General features: G+C 42.4%; 1 protein-coding gene across 6 annotated transcripts in view; it reads right to left on the bottom strand.

Annotated features, from left to right (window-relative positions):
* Window positions 1-13467, bottom strand: part of RB1CC1 (RB1 inducible coiled-coil 1) — a 325791-nt gene that overhangs the window by 224314 nt on the left and 88010 nt on the right. For all 6 annotated transcript variants that reach the window (XM_033933671.1, XM_033933675.1, XM_033933676.1 and 3 more), the window contains one exon: window positions 11664-11834. In XM_033933671.1, the coding sequence (XP_033789562.1) occupies window positions 11664-11834 (171 nt within the window). The remainder of the gene's footprint in view (window positions 1-11663; window positions 11835-13467) is intronic.

Raw genomic sequence — 13467 nt, 5'->3', positions numbered from 1 at the left:
AAACAGACACAAAAGCAACTCAGAAAAAAACATTGAGGAACAATGTAGAAGTAACCTGCTGTGTGCAACGAGCAACCCAAGAAAAGCTTTCGGTAAAGCACAATTACTTACCGTAACAGGTGTTATCCGGAGACAGCAAGCAGATATTCTCATACATGGCTGATGTCATCCATGTAGCCTGATACGGACAGTATAACAAATGAACTGTCATTTTAAGTTTTAAGAAACTTCACGACTGCCCACACCGTGCATGCGCAACTGCCTTCCTACCGGCTGAGACTCGCAGTACCTCAGTTCCATAAGCAAGCTAAAAAGTCAACCAAGGGAGGTGGGAGGGATATGAGAATATCTGTCTACTGCCTCTAGATAACACCTGTAACATTAAGTAACCGTGCTTTATCCTAGGACAAGCAGACAGCATATTCTCACATATGGGATCACCTAGCTTACTGCAATGGGATGGAGGGAGAGTTGGCCTTCAAGAAAATAAATTTTGTAAGACTGTTTGGCCAAAATGCCCGTCTCATCTGGAATATGATTCCAGACAGTAATGACACATGAACGTGTGAACTGAGAACCAAGTAGCTGCTTTGCAGATTTCATCAATGGGAGTGGAACGCAACTGAAGCTGCCATAGCTTGGACTTTATGTGCTGTTACACGACACCCGAGTTGCAGCCCAGCCTGAGCATAGAAGAAGGAAATACAGGCCGCAAGCCATGTGGAAATAGTTCTCTTGGTTACTGGGCAGCCCAATAGGTTGGGATCAAAGGAGATTAACAGTTGAGGAGGGGTTCTGTGAGACTGAGTAATAAGTAATAAGAAAAAGGCTCATTACAGTCCAAGGTATGAAGAGCTGCTTTTCCAGGGTGAGTATGAGGCTTTGGAAAGAAAACTTAAATCACAATCGATTGATTTAAATGAAATTCTGTGACTACTTTTGGCAAGAATTTTGGATGAGTGCGGAGAACTACTTTATCATGGTGAAAAACTGTAAAAGGTGGATCAGACACCAACACTTGGAAGCTCACTCACTTGACGAGCAGAAGTGATGGAGATTAAAAATATTACTTTCCAAGTGAGATATTTAAGATGAGCAGAAAACATTGGTTCAAATGAAGGCAGGTGATGAGGGGGAATACATGTTTATGAGAATTTTGTGTGGAATTAGTTGGGTAGAATAAAAAAGCATGGTTAAATGGCTATTTTTCTCAATGGAGGAGAGTAAACAGTGGAGTGCTGCAGGGATCTGTACTAGGACCAATGCTATTTAATGCAAACTATAGACCAATCGCTTCAATCCCTCTATACATTAAAATAACAGAAGGCCTTGTCGCACAACACCTCTCCAACTACCTTGAAGACCATCACATACTACATCCATCACAATCTGGATTCAGATCCAACCATAGCACAGAAACTCTACTGGTATCACTATTAGACATTGCCCGACAACACCTCAGCAAAGGAAACAAGCTGCTTCTCATTCAACTCGATCTTTCTGCGGCATTCGACCTAGTTGACCATCACACACTACTCCAGATATTAGACGCAATAGGAATCTCAGGTAATGTTCACAAATGGTTCCAAAGCTTCCTCAAAACACGAACATACAAAGTCAAATCAAAAGAGCACATATCCGAACCATGGTCAAACCCATGTGGAGTACCACAAGGATCACCATTGTCACCCATATTATTTAACCTCTTCATAGCATCCCTAGGCATAACCCTAGACGCCCTAAACACAGTATCATTCAGCTACGCAGATGATATAACTATCCTCCTCCCCTTTAATATTCAAGACCCCTTATCCACAAACCACCTGAAAATGATAATGGAAACGGTAGAAAAATGGATGTCAAGTCATAAACTAAAACTGAACTCGGAAAAAACTAAATTCCTACTACTGGAAAGGGAAAAAAACCCATCTCTCACAGAACTAGAAGTAAATATAATCAAGTACCCAATGCAAAGCACACTCAAGATCCTGGGAATTCTACTAGACAGAAACTGCACAATGCAGTCTCAAATCCACAAAATCATCCAAAGAGCATTCTTCACAATACGTAACCTAAGAAAAATAAGAAAATTCTTCAACAAAGATCAATACAAGATATTAGTACAATCCCTAGTACTGAGTATTGTAGATTACTGTAACAGCCTATATCTATCATGCCCAAATTACATGATAAAACAATTACAGACAGTTCAGAACACAGCCCTCAGAATCGTCTACTCACTAGGCAAATATGACCACATCACCAAAGCATACCTAGACTCACACTGGCTACCAATAAAAGCAAGATCCCAGTTCAAATTCTACTGTCTACTATACAAAGTAATACATGGAACAGCACCCAGCTACCTAAACAACAGACTACACCGTAACCTCTCACACAGATTAAGGAGAACTCAGAGCCTATTCACTCACCCCCCTCTCAAAGGAACACGACGAAAGAAACTATATGACAGCCTTTTAGCGACACAGGCAGCAAAGATCGATACTACCATCACCAATCTACTGACCAAATCAACAGACATTAAAGCATTCCGAAAAGAAATCAAAACTCATCTCTTCAAAAAACACTTCCCATCATCATAACCTCACAAAAGTATTAGAAAATGCTCTCATGACTACCCTAACACCACCACCAGCAACACCCGAATCCGGACAGTATTATCTCTATTCGTCTAAACAGCAGAATCCGGACAATATTATCTCTATTCGTCTAAACAACCTATCACTATCTACTATCTACTACCAATCTATCCTGGAAAAGTCCAGAAAAACAATTGTAACTTAACGCATTCTTGATTATATGTACTGCAATGCTACTGGAAATGTCCAGTCTTCTAACTTGTAATCCGCTTAGAACCGCAAGGCACAAGCGGAATAGAAATCACTAATGTAATGTAATGTAATGTAATATATGATCCGGAAGTCGAAACAAGTGATTATTTATTGGTAATGTCCAAATACAATGAATACAAAGTCAATACCCGATGGTTAGCTAATCAACAGGATAATTCAAAATTCTGCTTAAGGAGGGACTCTAACCTACGCTTCTCAGAGTCCCTCAAGGCTGAGCCACCCTCAACAGGCACCATATGCCGCTTCGCGATGCCCGAGACCACCATGTCCACCACCGGCAACTTCAAAGTATCCCTATCCCCCTCAGGGATGGGATACAGGCGAGCCATAGAGCGTGTAAAACGAAAGGGCACTTCCGGCACTTTCCATTGCAAAAGCACAATATCCCGAATATCCTGATGCATAGGAAAAGAGCGGGATGCTGAGCAGATCCTCCAAAGCAGAGGGCTCACCATATGCGGGGGCTCCTTCGTGTCTTCCTTGAAACGCAACACTGAGACCTGAAAAATAAACACCTGGAGCTCTTCCCGCTGAAAGATGCGCACCACCGACACATTCTCGCCAGCTGACGGAACCGAAAAACCACCGCCAGTGTCATCCGTCCCCGAGAGGATCCTGGAGGACTCCGAAAGGGTCAAGGTCCTCATCAAGAGAAAACTGCTCCCAATAAAAAAAATCATTGACCCAAGAGACCCTCGGCCGCTTGGATGAGAGGAGGAGACGGGGATGAAACCGGCGCTGAGGGGGGCCAAACCGGAGAGGACGCATAGGGACACACACATATCCCGAGACCCCCAAGGCAAAAGCAGGACCCCCAGCCACCTGAAGATAAGCCTTACACAAGACAAAACCAAAATCAGAGGAAAAAACCCCTTGTGGCCCAATGAGACTCGCTGCTAAAGCAGAGGGCCCAGCAGAAACCTGCCCCTGTCTCTCCAATACAGGGGGAAGGTCACCTGAGGCTGCAGACAAAATGGAGGTGCTTCCTGCCAAAATTGGAGCAAAGCCCGCTGAAAATCATGCCCCAAAGCCTGTAGCAGCTGAGAAGCCAGAACCGTCCCAGCCACTAAAGCAGGCAAGATGGCAGCAGCGGTAAGGGAGCCCCCAGCAGCATTGGCAGTAAGGGAAACTTTATTTGCCTGACCGTCGGCGGCTTGGGGAATCCCTGTGTGGGTGGCGAAGGAAGCCTGGGCTTCCTCGCTGTCAACTGCCAGTGTGCAAGACACCCCTGAGGTCGAACGGACCCCTGAAAGGGTCCCCCCCAAGCTCAGTCCGGCACCAAACGGGGACAAGGTGGCCACTAAAGAACTTCCAAAAAGCCTACACTAACCAAGGGAAGACTGGCACAGCTTACCACACCTGCTGAGACTGAGAAGACTGGTTAGACTAGCGGGAAGCACAGCTATTAGTATTACAGCCAAAGTTTTGTCTCAGTCTTCACCTGCTGGTCATGGTGAGCTAATACCTATTAGTGAACTGTACCGGTCTGGAGAGATGCTGAAGAATAGGACATTATCTTCTATCCTATGACTTTCTAATTTCTTCAGAAGTCTTTCATGAGGTACTTTGTCAAATGCCTTTTGAAAATTCAAATACACAATATCAATTGGCTCACCTTTATCCATATATTCATTCACCCTCCCCTTCGAAGAAATGCAGTAGATTGGTGAGGCAAGATTTCCCTTGACTAAATCTATGTTGACTTTCTCTCATTAATCCATCCATGTTATGTCATTTTGTTCTTTATAATAGTCTTTGCCATTTTGCCCGGCACCGTCAGACTCACTGATCTATAATTTCCTGGATCATCTCTGGAACCCTTTTTAAAAATCGGCATCACATTGGCCACCCTCCAGTCTTCCAGTACTAGGCTGGATTTTAAAGAAAATATAGAAATTACTAACAACTCTGCAAATTAATTTTTCAATTCTGTCAGCACTTTGGGATGTATACTGCCCGGTTCAGGCAATTTACTACTGTTAAATTTGTCAAATTGACCCATTACATCTTCCAGTGATACAGAGATTTGTATGAGTTCCTCTGATTCATCAGAATTTTTTTTTTTTTTTTTATTTTATATTTATCAAATTTTACATTTTATAAATCAAGTATCCACTTGTACAGAAAGTTGAAGAAAAGCAGAAAAATAATACTCATAGGTAAAATACATAATAATCAACTAAATAAAATAAATGTTTAGCTTAAATTCAGCTCAAGTCCTCAAAATTAGATCCAAGATGGATGAGGCGGACATATTAACAGATGCTGACAAAAATCAAATCAAATATTAGGAAAACAAAGTCCCTTAGCTGAGGAAGGATATCATTTATTCAATTGGACCTCTCTTGATTTCCCTTCATCCAGTCGAGTTCCTGCCAGAAAAGCTGTCAACTGGAATGGCTCAAAGAATACATATTTCTTCATATGGTACTGTATTACACATTTGCAAGGGTGTCGTAGGAAAAAGGTCCCTCCAAGAGATATAACACCTGGCTTCATCAAAAGAAACTCTCGCCTTCTTCTCTGGGTTTCCCGTGCCAAATCTGGGAACATTAATATTTTATGTCCAAGAAATTCTTTCATTTTATTCCTAAAGTACATTCTAAGCAACCAGTTTTTATCTGGTGCAAGGGCCACCGTGAGAAGCAATGTTGCCGGAGATGCTAGCTCTCTGTCCGAAAGTTCCAAGATTGCAGAAACATTAAGTGGTTGATTATCCTCCTGTTGTTTAAGTGGTAATTTAGTAGTTTTCATTGGTAAGTAATATACTTGAGTAAGTGGTGGTAATGTATCCTCTGGAATACCCAAAATCTCTACCATATAACGTTTCATCATATCTCTAGGTGTCACAGAGGCTATCTTAGGAAAATTAATCAAGCGAAGATTATTATTACGAGAAAAGTTCTCCAAATTTTCCAATTTTCTGCGCAAACTTGTGTTATCTTTTACCATTGCTTCATTAAGCTGTTTTGATGCTTTTAACTCCTGTTGTATATTCAGAATTGAGTTCTTGGATTCATCAACTTCAACTTTTATATTTTTTATATCATTTTCTTGAAGAGTAATTTTATTTTCCAGCTGCAAAAGCTGGGGCTTAACAGACTTGGCTAGGTCAGCAACTAAATCCCAGATTGAGTCCAGTGTTACTTCTCTGGGTTTTTCAATAACATATGAAAGATTGGGAATTTGAATAGTCTCACCGGTTATCAGTTGATTCTGGCAATCCTTCTGCTGGGCTGAAATGATCCCTGATGTTTCCAAATCCTCTGTACTTCTTGGACTCACCTGAAAACTCAGGGAGTCCATCTCCACGCTCCCCTCTCTGTTCTTCCTGGCCTCCGAGGGTAGGTGCTTGCTTCCTTCCGGGAGCTCCTCCACTCGTGGGGAGCTGGTAACCTGAGGAGGTGGGGGAGGTGCCCTAGCGTCGGGGCTGAGCGTAGTCTCTAGCCCCAAGGAGATCACCTCATTTCCGCCTCTCTGAGGCGTCTCCAGCGGGGGGGGGTGCCGACGCTGCCGGGATATCCTGCATCCGACGCAGGAGCTCTTCAATATTGCCGAACGAGGGGACCGCCGAACGCCGCGAGGCTCCAGCGGCGCTGCGGCCTCTCCTCTTCGGCATTCTGAGTAAGTAACTCTTTCCTTTCTGAAAAGTTTTTTCAGAAAATCTCTGGCGTGCTGCTCAGCGTCCGGGACCGTCGGCCATCTTGGATCTGATTCATCAGAATTTAATACCATTTCTGGCACTGGTAACTCCCCCACATCTTCCTCGGTGAAGACTAAAGCAAAGAGTTCATTTAATCTCTCCGTTATGGCCTTGTCTACCCCGAGAGTCTTTTTTATCCCTAGGTCATCTAGCAATCCAACTGATTCTCTTCTCAGCTTCTGGCTTTTAATATACCTTAAAAAAAGTTTTTACTGTGTTCTTTTGCTTCCAATGCAATCTTCTTTTCAAGGTCTTTCTTTGCCTTCCTTATTAGAACCTTGCATTTGACTTGCCATTCCTTGTGCTACTTACAATTATTTTCAGTTGGATCCTTCTTCCACTTTCTGTAGGATTCTTTTTTTTTTTTTTTTTTTTTTGCTTCACCTCACTCGTTAACCACGCCAACTGCAGTTTAGTCTTCCTTCCTCCTTTTTTAATACATGGAATATATCTATATATCTGGGATTCCAAGATGGTATTTTTGAATAACATCCACGCCTGAAGCGCCTGAAGTAAATTTTTCACCTATGCAACTGTACCTCTAAGTTTCTTTTTAACAATTCTCATTTATTTATTGTTAGTATTTATAGACCATGTCTAACCTAAGTGGTTTACTTTCAGTTACTCAGGTATTTCTCCCTATCTGTCCTGGTAGGCTCACAATCTGACTAATGTTGTCATAGTCTTCTTTTTTAAAGTTAAATGCTGTTGAATTGAATTTCCTGCTGAACTTATTCCAGGGATTATATCAAATCTGATTATGTTATAATCACTGTTATCAATTGGCCACAGCACCATTACCTCCCATACCAATTCACGTGCTCCACTAAGAAGTAGGTCTAGAATTGCTTCACTTCTTGTTGGTTCCTGAACTAGTTGCTCCATAAAGCAGTCCTTGATTTCATCATGGAATTTTATCTCCCTAGCACGCCCTGATGTAGTTGAAACCAAAGTCATAAACATGTCACTCAGCAAACTGCAGAACTTTTATATTATCAAAAATCAGTGAAGAAAAAAAGACCTCAGTGTATAATGGATGCTCCGTAATAAAACTAGAGATACCGTATTCTCTTCCATTGGTCATAAAAAACACCATTTTTTTTTCTTAAATAGTCTTAAGCACATGGAGTGTCATATATTATGGAAACATTGTTTTAGCCCACTATAATCAAAAGAAGAGACACTTAACTTAAGGAACCACTGTATTCACTTTTTTGTTCCTTCACTATAAGATTAATTAACTAAGTTCTTCTTTTTATTCTTCTTAAATCTAATCCAACAGGATACTTGTTTCAAAAATAGAATCTGCTGCTTCAGGGATTAAAGGGCATCAAAGCTTTTTTCATTATCATGAAAGGCTCCCAAAATGGCTGACACTTCTACAAAGACCCCCAAAATTTTAAACCCACATCACAATGCATAACTAAAGGCTCTGATAATTTGTTTGTACGTACACAAAGGTGGAGCTCAATTAATCTGGTCTTTAACACTCTTGATGTTTGTCCTATATAATTTACAAGGACATTGAATAAATATACAACATTCTGAGATGCTGTTGCAGAGGATATTTTTGACCCAATCGGGAATCAATAAAAATATGTTTCTAACAGGATCTCGCAAACAGAGCAATTTCCACATTTTTTTGTGAAATATAGGTGGAATATTTTTGATTTTGATTATCTCTGAGAATGTGGTAGTTGAAATCATCCATCATTAATTACTCTGTTACACAGTTTGTTAGCCTCCCTAATTTCTGATAATTTTTCAGCATCTGTCCATTCATCCTGGTCAGGTGGACAATAGTACATGCATATCACCAGTGTTCTCCTTAGCACCTTTTAGCCGGGCGCTCCACCCGGCTAATTTAGGTGAGCGCCCGGCTGTCATCTCAGTCAAGGATTCGCCTCAGCCTGGCTTTTTTTTTTTTTTTAAAAGCGCCAGGAAGCGGGTTTTCAGCTTTACTTCTTTTTTAATTTTCCTACTGCTGGTTGGTTTTTATGGTCGCAGTTGGAGGCGGGGACTGCAGGTTCATTACGACCGAGTGCGCAAAACCGGAAGAACCCTGATGTCTTGTATGCTTTCGTTCTGCTGTTGATCCCACAAGACAGGCTGGCAGCTGCTTGCAGATCTGTTTCTGCAGGTCATTGGTTTCGCTTTGTGCAGGAGAACCAATCGGAATGAGGAGAGGCAGAAGCTAGCAGTTGCGTGCTTAAGTAATGTAAAAGGAATAAAGCAGACCCAAGAAGTAGAGGGGGAAGGGATTGAAGCGGTTATAGATAAAGGTCCTTTGGGGATTCTGGGCACCTATGTTTTAAAAGCTTTCATTTGTAGGGCAAGAAACTTGTAGCTGATGTGGCTGCAAAACATAAGGGCCAATTTTTGATCTGGCCATCAAAAATATGTGAACAGTGAACCGTTATTCGTGCTTATTTTATATAGGCACAAGATTGATGTTTCCATCAGGTGTCAGCTAGAGTGCTGAGATTCGGGAGTGACAAATGGCAGATGGTAACCTAGGCATTTCTCCCTTCCTGTCAGCAATGAGTAGAATAGGTGAAGCTAGCAGTCAGACTGCCAGATAATCAAGAAAGTGGGGCTTTCACTTTAGTATACATATACTAAAGTGAAAGCCTGTTCCTTGCTGTTTAGCCAAATCTGAGCAGACAGGTCTGCAGTTGAAAATTGAAGCGTAGGGCCTCCTATGTGTTCAAGACTATAACAGGAAGTCATGAAGTAGGAACCCACTGTGTTCCTACTTCATGACTTCCTGTTATAGTCTTGAACACATAGGAGGCCTTGCGCTTCAATTTTCAACTGCAGACCTGTCTGCTCAGATCTAGCTAAACAGCAAGGAACAGGCTAAGGAGAAAGGGGAGATACTGGACCACAAAGCAGGGGAGAGACAAGATGCTGGTCTGCCAGGGAAGGGGAATGAGAACAGAGGGGAACAAGGAGATACTGAACTATGAGAAGAAGAGGGAAAGCACCAAGATGCAGAGGAAACAGGCAAAGGTCCAAGACGTCACTTAGAGAGTCTAATAGCCTTGCACTTGCCCTGTCCAAGACCAAGAGGTCACTTAAAGAGTCTATTAGCCTTGCACTTGAAGGCACATAAATGGCCCTGGAAGCAGATGTTCATGCATAACTCTATACCTGTTCTGAGATGTTTACATTTACCTCAGAACAGGTATAAAGTTATGCATGAACATTTGCTTCTAGGGCCACTTATGTGCCTTTATAAAATATTTAGCCAGAAGTGCCTATGCAGGGCATGTGCATAGGTAGGGTCGCGAATTCGCCTCAGCCTGACTTTTTTTTTTTTTTTAGGGCTAGCAAGCGACTTGAACCCATGCTCCAGGGCTCTAACGGTAACACTGTGCGTACCGGCTTCCCTTAGATCTCCTCCGAAACCGGAAGTTACATCCTGGGGGGGGGGGGGAGGGAAGAGAAGGGAAGGGAAGCAGGCACGCACAGTGTTAATGTTAAGAGCCCCAGAGCATGAGTTTGATTTGCTACAGGCTAAGGTGGGAGATAGGGCAGGGAGGGAAGTTTACAACTTGGTGTTCTTGTTTGTTTCGGGCCTTCCTCACTGCTGGGTCCTGCCTACTTTATGTTTCAGTGAAGGCAGGAACCGGCAGCGAGGAAGGCCCGAAGCAAGAAAGAATAGCAAGTTGTAAGCTTCCCTCCGTCGCTGCCTTTTCTCCCACTTTAGCCTGTAGTGAATCTGCCGGGGGGAAGGGATGCCGGGAATGCTGCTGCTGCACCCAATTGGGGGGGAGAGAGAGATGCTGCTGCTGCACCCAATTGGGAAGGGGGAAGAAAAATGCTGCTGCTGCACCTAAGTGGGGAGAGAGAGGGAAGGAAGACCAGGGAAGGGAGAGGAGAGGAAAGAGATACTAAGACCATGGGAGGGAGGGAAAGGAAAGGAAATACCAGACCATGGAGGGGGAGGGAGAGATGTAAGGGCATATGAGGGGAGGAGACAGATGCCAGACCTGGGAAAAGGAAGGAAGTAGAGGAGATGCTAGATAATGGAGGGGGCGATGGAAGGAGAGGAGAAAGATGCCAAGGCATGGAGAGAGGGAAGGGAAACTAAGGAGACAAATGCCAGACTAGAGGGAAAAGAAGGAGAGGAGGTGCCAGAGCTTGGAGGGAGAGGGAGAGATAGGAGAGGAGAGAGATGCCAGGGCATGGGGGAGGGAAGGGAAGGAGCTAGAGATGCCAAACTATGGGGTGGAGTGGGAAGGAAGGAAAGGAGAAGAGAGAGATGCCAGAGCATAGGGGAGAGGGTGGAGACAAAAAAATGGAGAGGGGGTGAAGCTGAAATGAATATGTACAAAGGAGAGAAACTACACAGGACATACAGTTTATTTGAAGGGACATAGAAAGAGGGAAGATGCCATATGGAAGAGAGAGAAGGCAGACACTGGATGGAAAGGGCAGAGAGGGTGGACAGTGGATGGAAGGGGCAGAGAGAGGGTGGATAGTAGATGGAAGGGGTAGAGAGAGAGAGGGCAGAGGCTGGGTGGAAGGGGCAAAGAGAGAGGGCAGATGTGGCATGGAAGGGAGAGAAGACAAACGCTGAATAGAAAGAAGAGAGTGAAGAGAAGATGATTAAAGCAGAAATGACTAAATGTAGAAAGAAAATTTTTTTGTTGCTTTACATAGAATCAAGTAGCGATGTAACTGTATTGATAAAAGTTATGAAATGCAAATAAGGCAATTTTTTTGGGACTAAACCCCTTTCCTCAGGTCAGGACAGGATACCATAACAAAGGTATACTGTACTGTCTTGAAGAAAGATTTGGCCTCTGAAAGCTAATTGAAAAATGGATTAGGCCAATAAAATGGTATTTTCTTACTTCTCATTATTTGTTTTATTTCTATTTGTTAATTTATGAAGTGGTGATTGTTATATCAGTTTTTTCAAATTTACATCTACAGTCTTTATATTTTGCACAAATGACTCTTCTTGACAAATTATAATATTTTACTATTCTCAATCATTTTAGAACAAACTACAGTACACAAACCACCACATCACTATAATACAATTCTGCCACCATAGATATTCCACAATTTCTTACCACAGCAAGCTGCGTACGAGATGCTACAGTGTGGAAAACAGCTGGCATCATGAGTGACTCTTCAACTTTTAATTGCATTTCGTTTTCTGCTGAAAAAGTTGTTTTGGAAATAACTGGAGGGCGTTCACACAGGATCATCTCTTTGTTAAACAGAAATATCGGATTGGTGTCCTAGTCAAGGGAACAAAAAAAAAAAGGTCAAACTTGGAGTCTAATGAAATGCGTTACAATTAATTAAAACATAGCTAAGATTACATTTGCTGCAAAGAAATAAAGGTACAAAATAATATAGTAAATGACGGCAGATAAAACAAAGTTACTTACCTATAGCAGGTGTTCTCCGGAATATCTTCAAAATTGGGTGACATCATTGACAAGAGTCAGGCATGAAGCTTACTAGCTAATATTATACAGAATTTTCTAATAGTACCATACATCACATGTGTGGGTACCCTCCTGCCCAATATACAATCAACGTTCCTACAATCTAATACTTTAGCTTTTGGAATACAACTCCAAGGGGAAGTGGGTCTGTGAGATTTGGTTTGCTGTCCTCAGAGAACACCTGCTGCAAGTAACTTCACTTTCTCTGGACACAAGCAGGCAAGTAATTCTCACAGCTGGGCATCTCTAGCTACTAGGCTCACAGAAAATAACAAGATTAAGACAATAGGGGCTCAAAATTGATTTATTTATTCAATTTTGTATACCGTTCCCCCAGGAGAGCTCAGAATGGTTTACATGAGTTCATTCAGGTATTCAAGCATTTTCCCTGTTTGTCCTGGTGGGCTCACAATCTATCTAATGTACCTGTGACAATGGGGGGATTATGTGACTTGCCCAGGGTTACAAGGAGCAGCGTGGGTTTGAACCCACAACTTCAGGTTGATGAGGCTGTAGCTTTAACCACTGCGCCATCAACCTGAGAGAAGAAATAATATTATTGTGAAGGAACAGAATTAAAAAATTAACCTTTGTGGGTGGAGTTGGATTCTAGACACCGAACAAATTCTGCCTGTCCAAACCAGGGCAGTAATAATATATGAATATGTGGACTGAAGCTCAGGTTGCACCTTTGCAAATTGCCTCTATGAAGGTTGACCTCAATTGGTCTACCAGTGTTGCCATGGCTCTGACATTGTGAGCCTTGACATCGCCCCCAAAAATCAGTCCAATCTGGGTATAAGTAAAAGAGATTCAATCTTCTACCCAATTGGAGATTGTGAATTTGCCGATGTCTATTCCCAACCGATTTTGGTCAAAGGAAAACAAAAAGCTGGGTGGACTGTCTATGAGCTTTAGTCCACTCCAGATAGAAGGCCAAGGCTAACTTGCAGTCTAAGGCATACTACTTCTCCTTGACCTTTAGCTCTTAATTTACTTCCTTTTGATGGCTACTTTTCTCTAAAGTTGCATTCTTGATTTTATGAAATTAATGTGGGCAGAACTAAATTCTTTGCTTCCTTCCCTACCATATTGTTCATCCCTTTCCCCAACCTTTTTATTTTTATTGTAATCCACTGATTCCCTCTTTCCTTATGTTCTCAATTGTTGAGGGTTTTTTTTACATTTTGTCTTATTTTTAGGGGGAAAAAGTAACAATTGATTAAGATGGAACTCCATCACAATTTTAGGAAGGAACTTCGGGTGAGTGTGGAGAACTACTCTGTTGCAATAAAAATTTAGGGCTCCTTTTACAAAGCCACGCTAGCGGTTTTAACGCACACACCGGATTAGCGCGCACTAGCCGGAAATCTACTGCCTGCTCAAAAGGAGGCGGTAGCGGCTAGCGCGCGTGGCAATT

Source organism: Geotrypetes seraphini, chromosome 2, assembly GCF_902459505.1.
Source record: "Geotrypetes seraphini chromosome 2, aGeoSer1.1, whole genome shotgun sequence".
Classification (NCBI taxonomy): Eukaryota; Metazoa; Chordata; class Amphibia; order Gymnophiona; family Dermophiidae; genus Geotrypetes; species Geotrypetes seraphini.
This window is presented reverse-complemented; position numbering and strand designations above follow the sequence as displayed.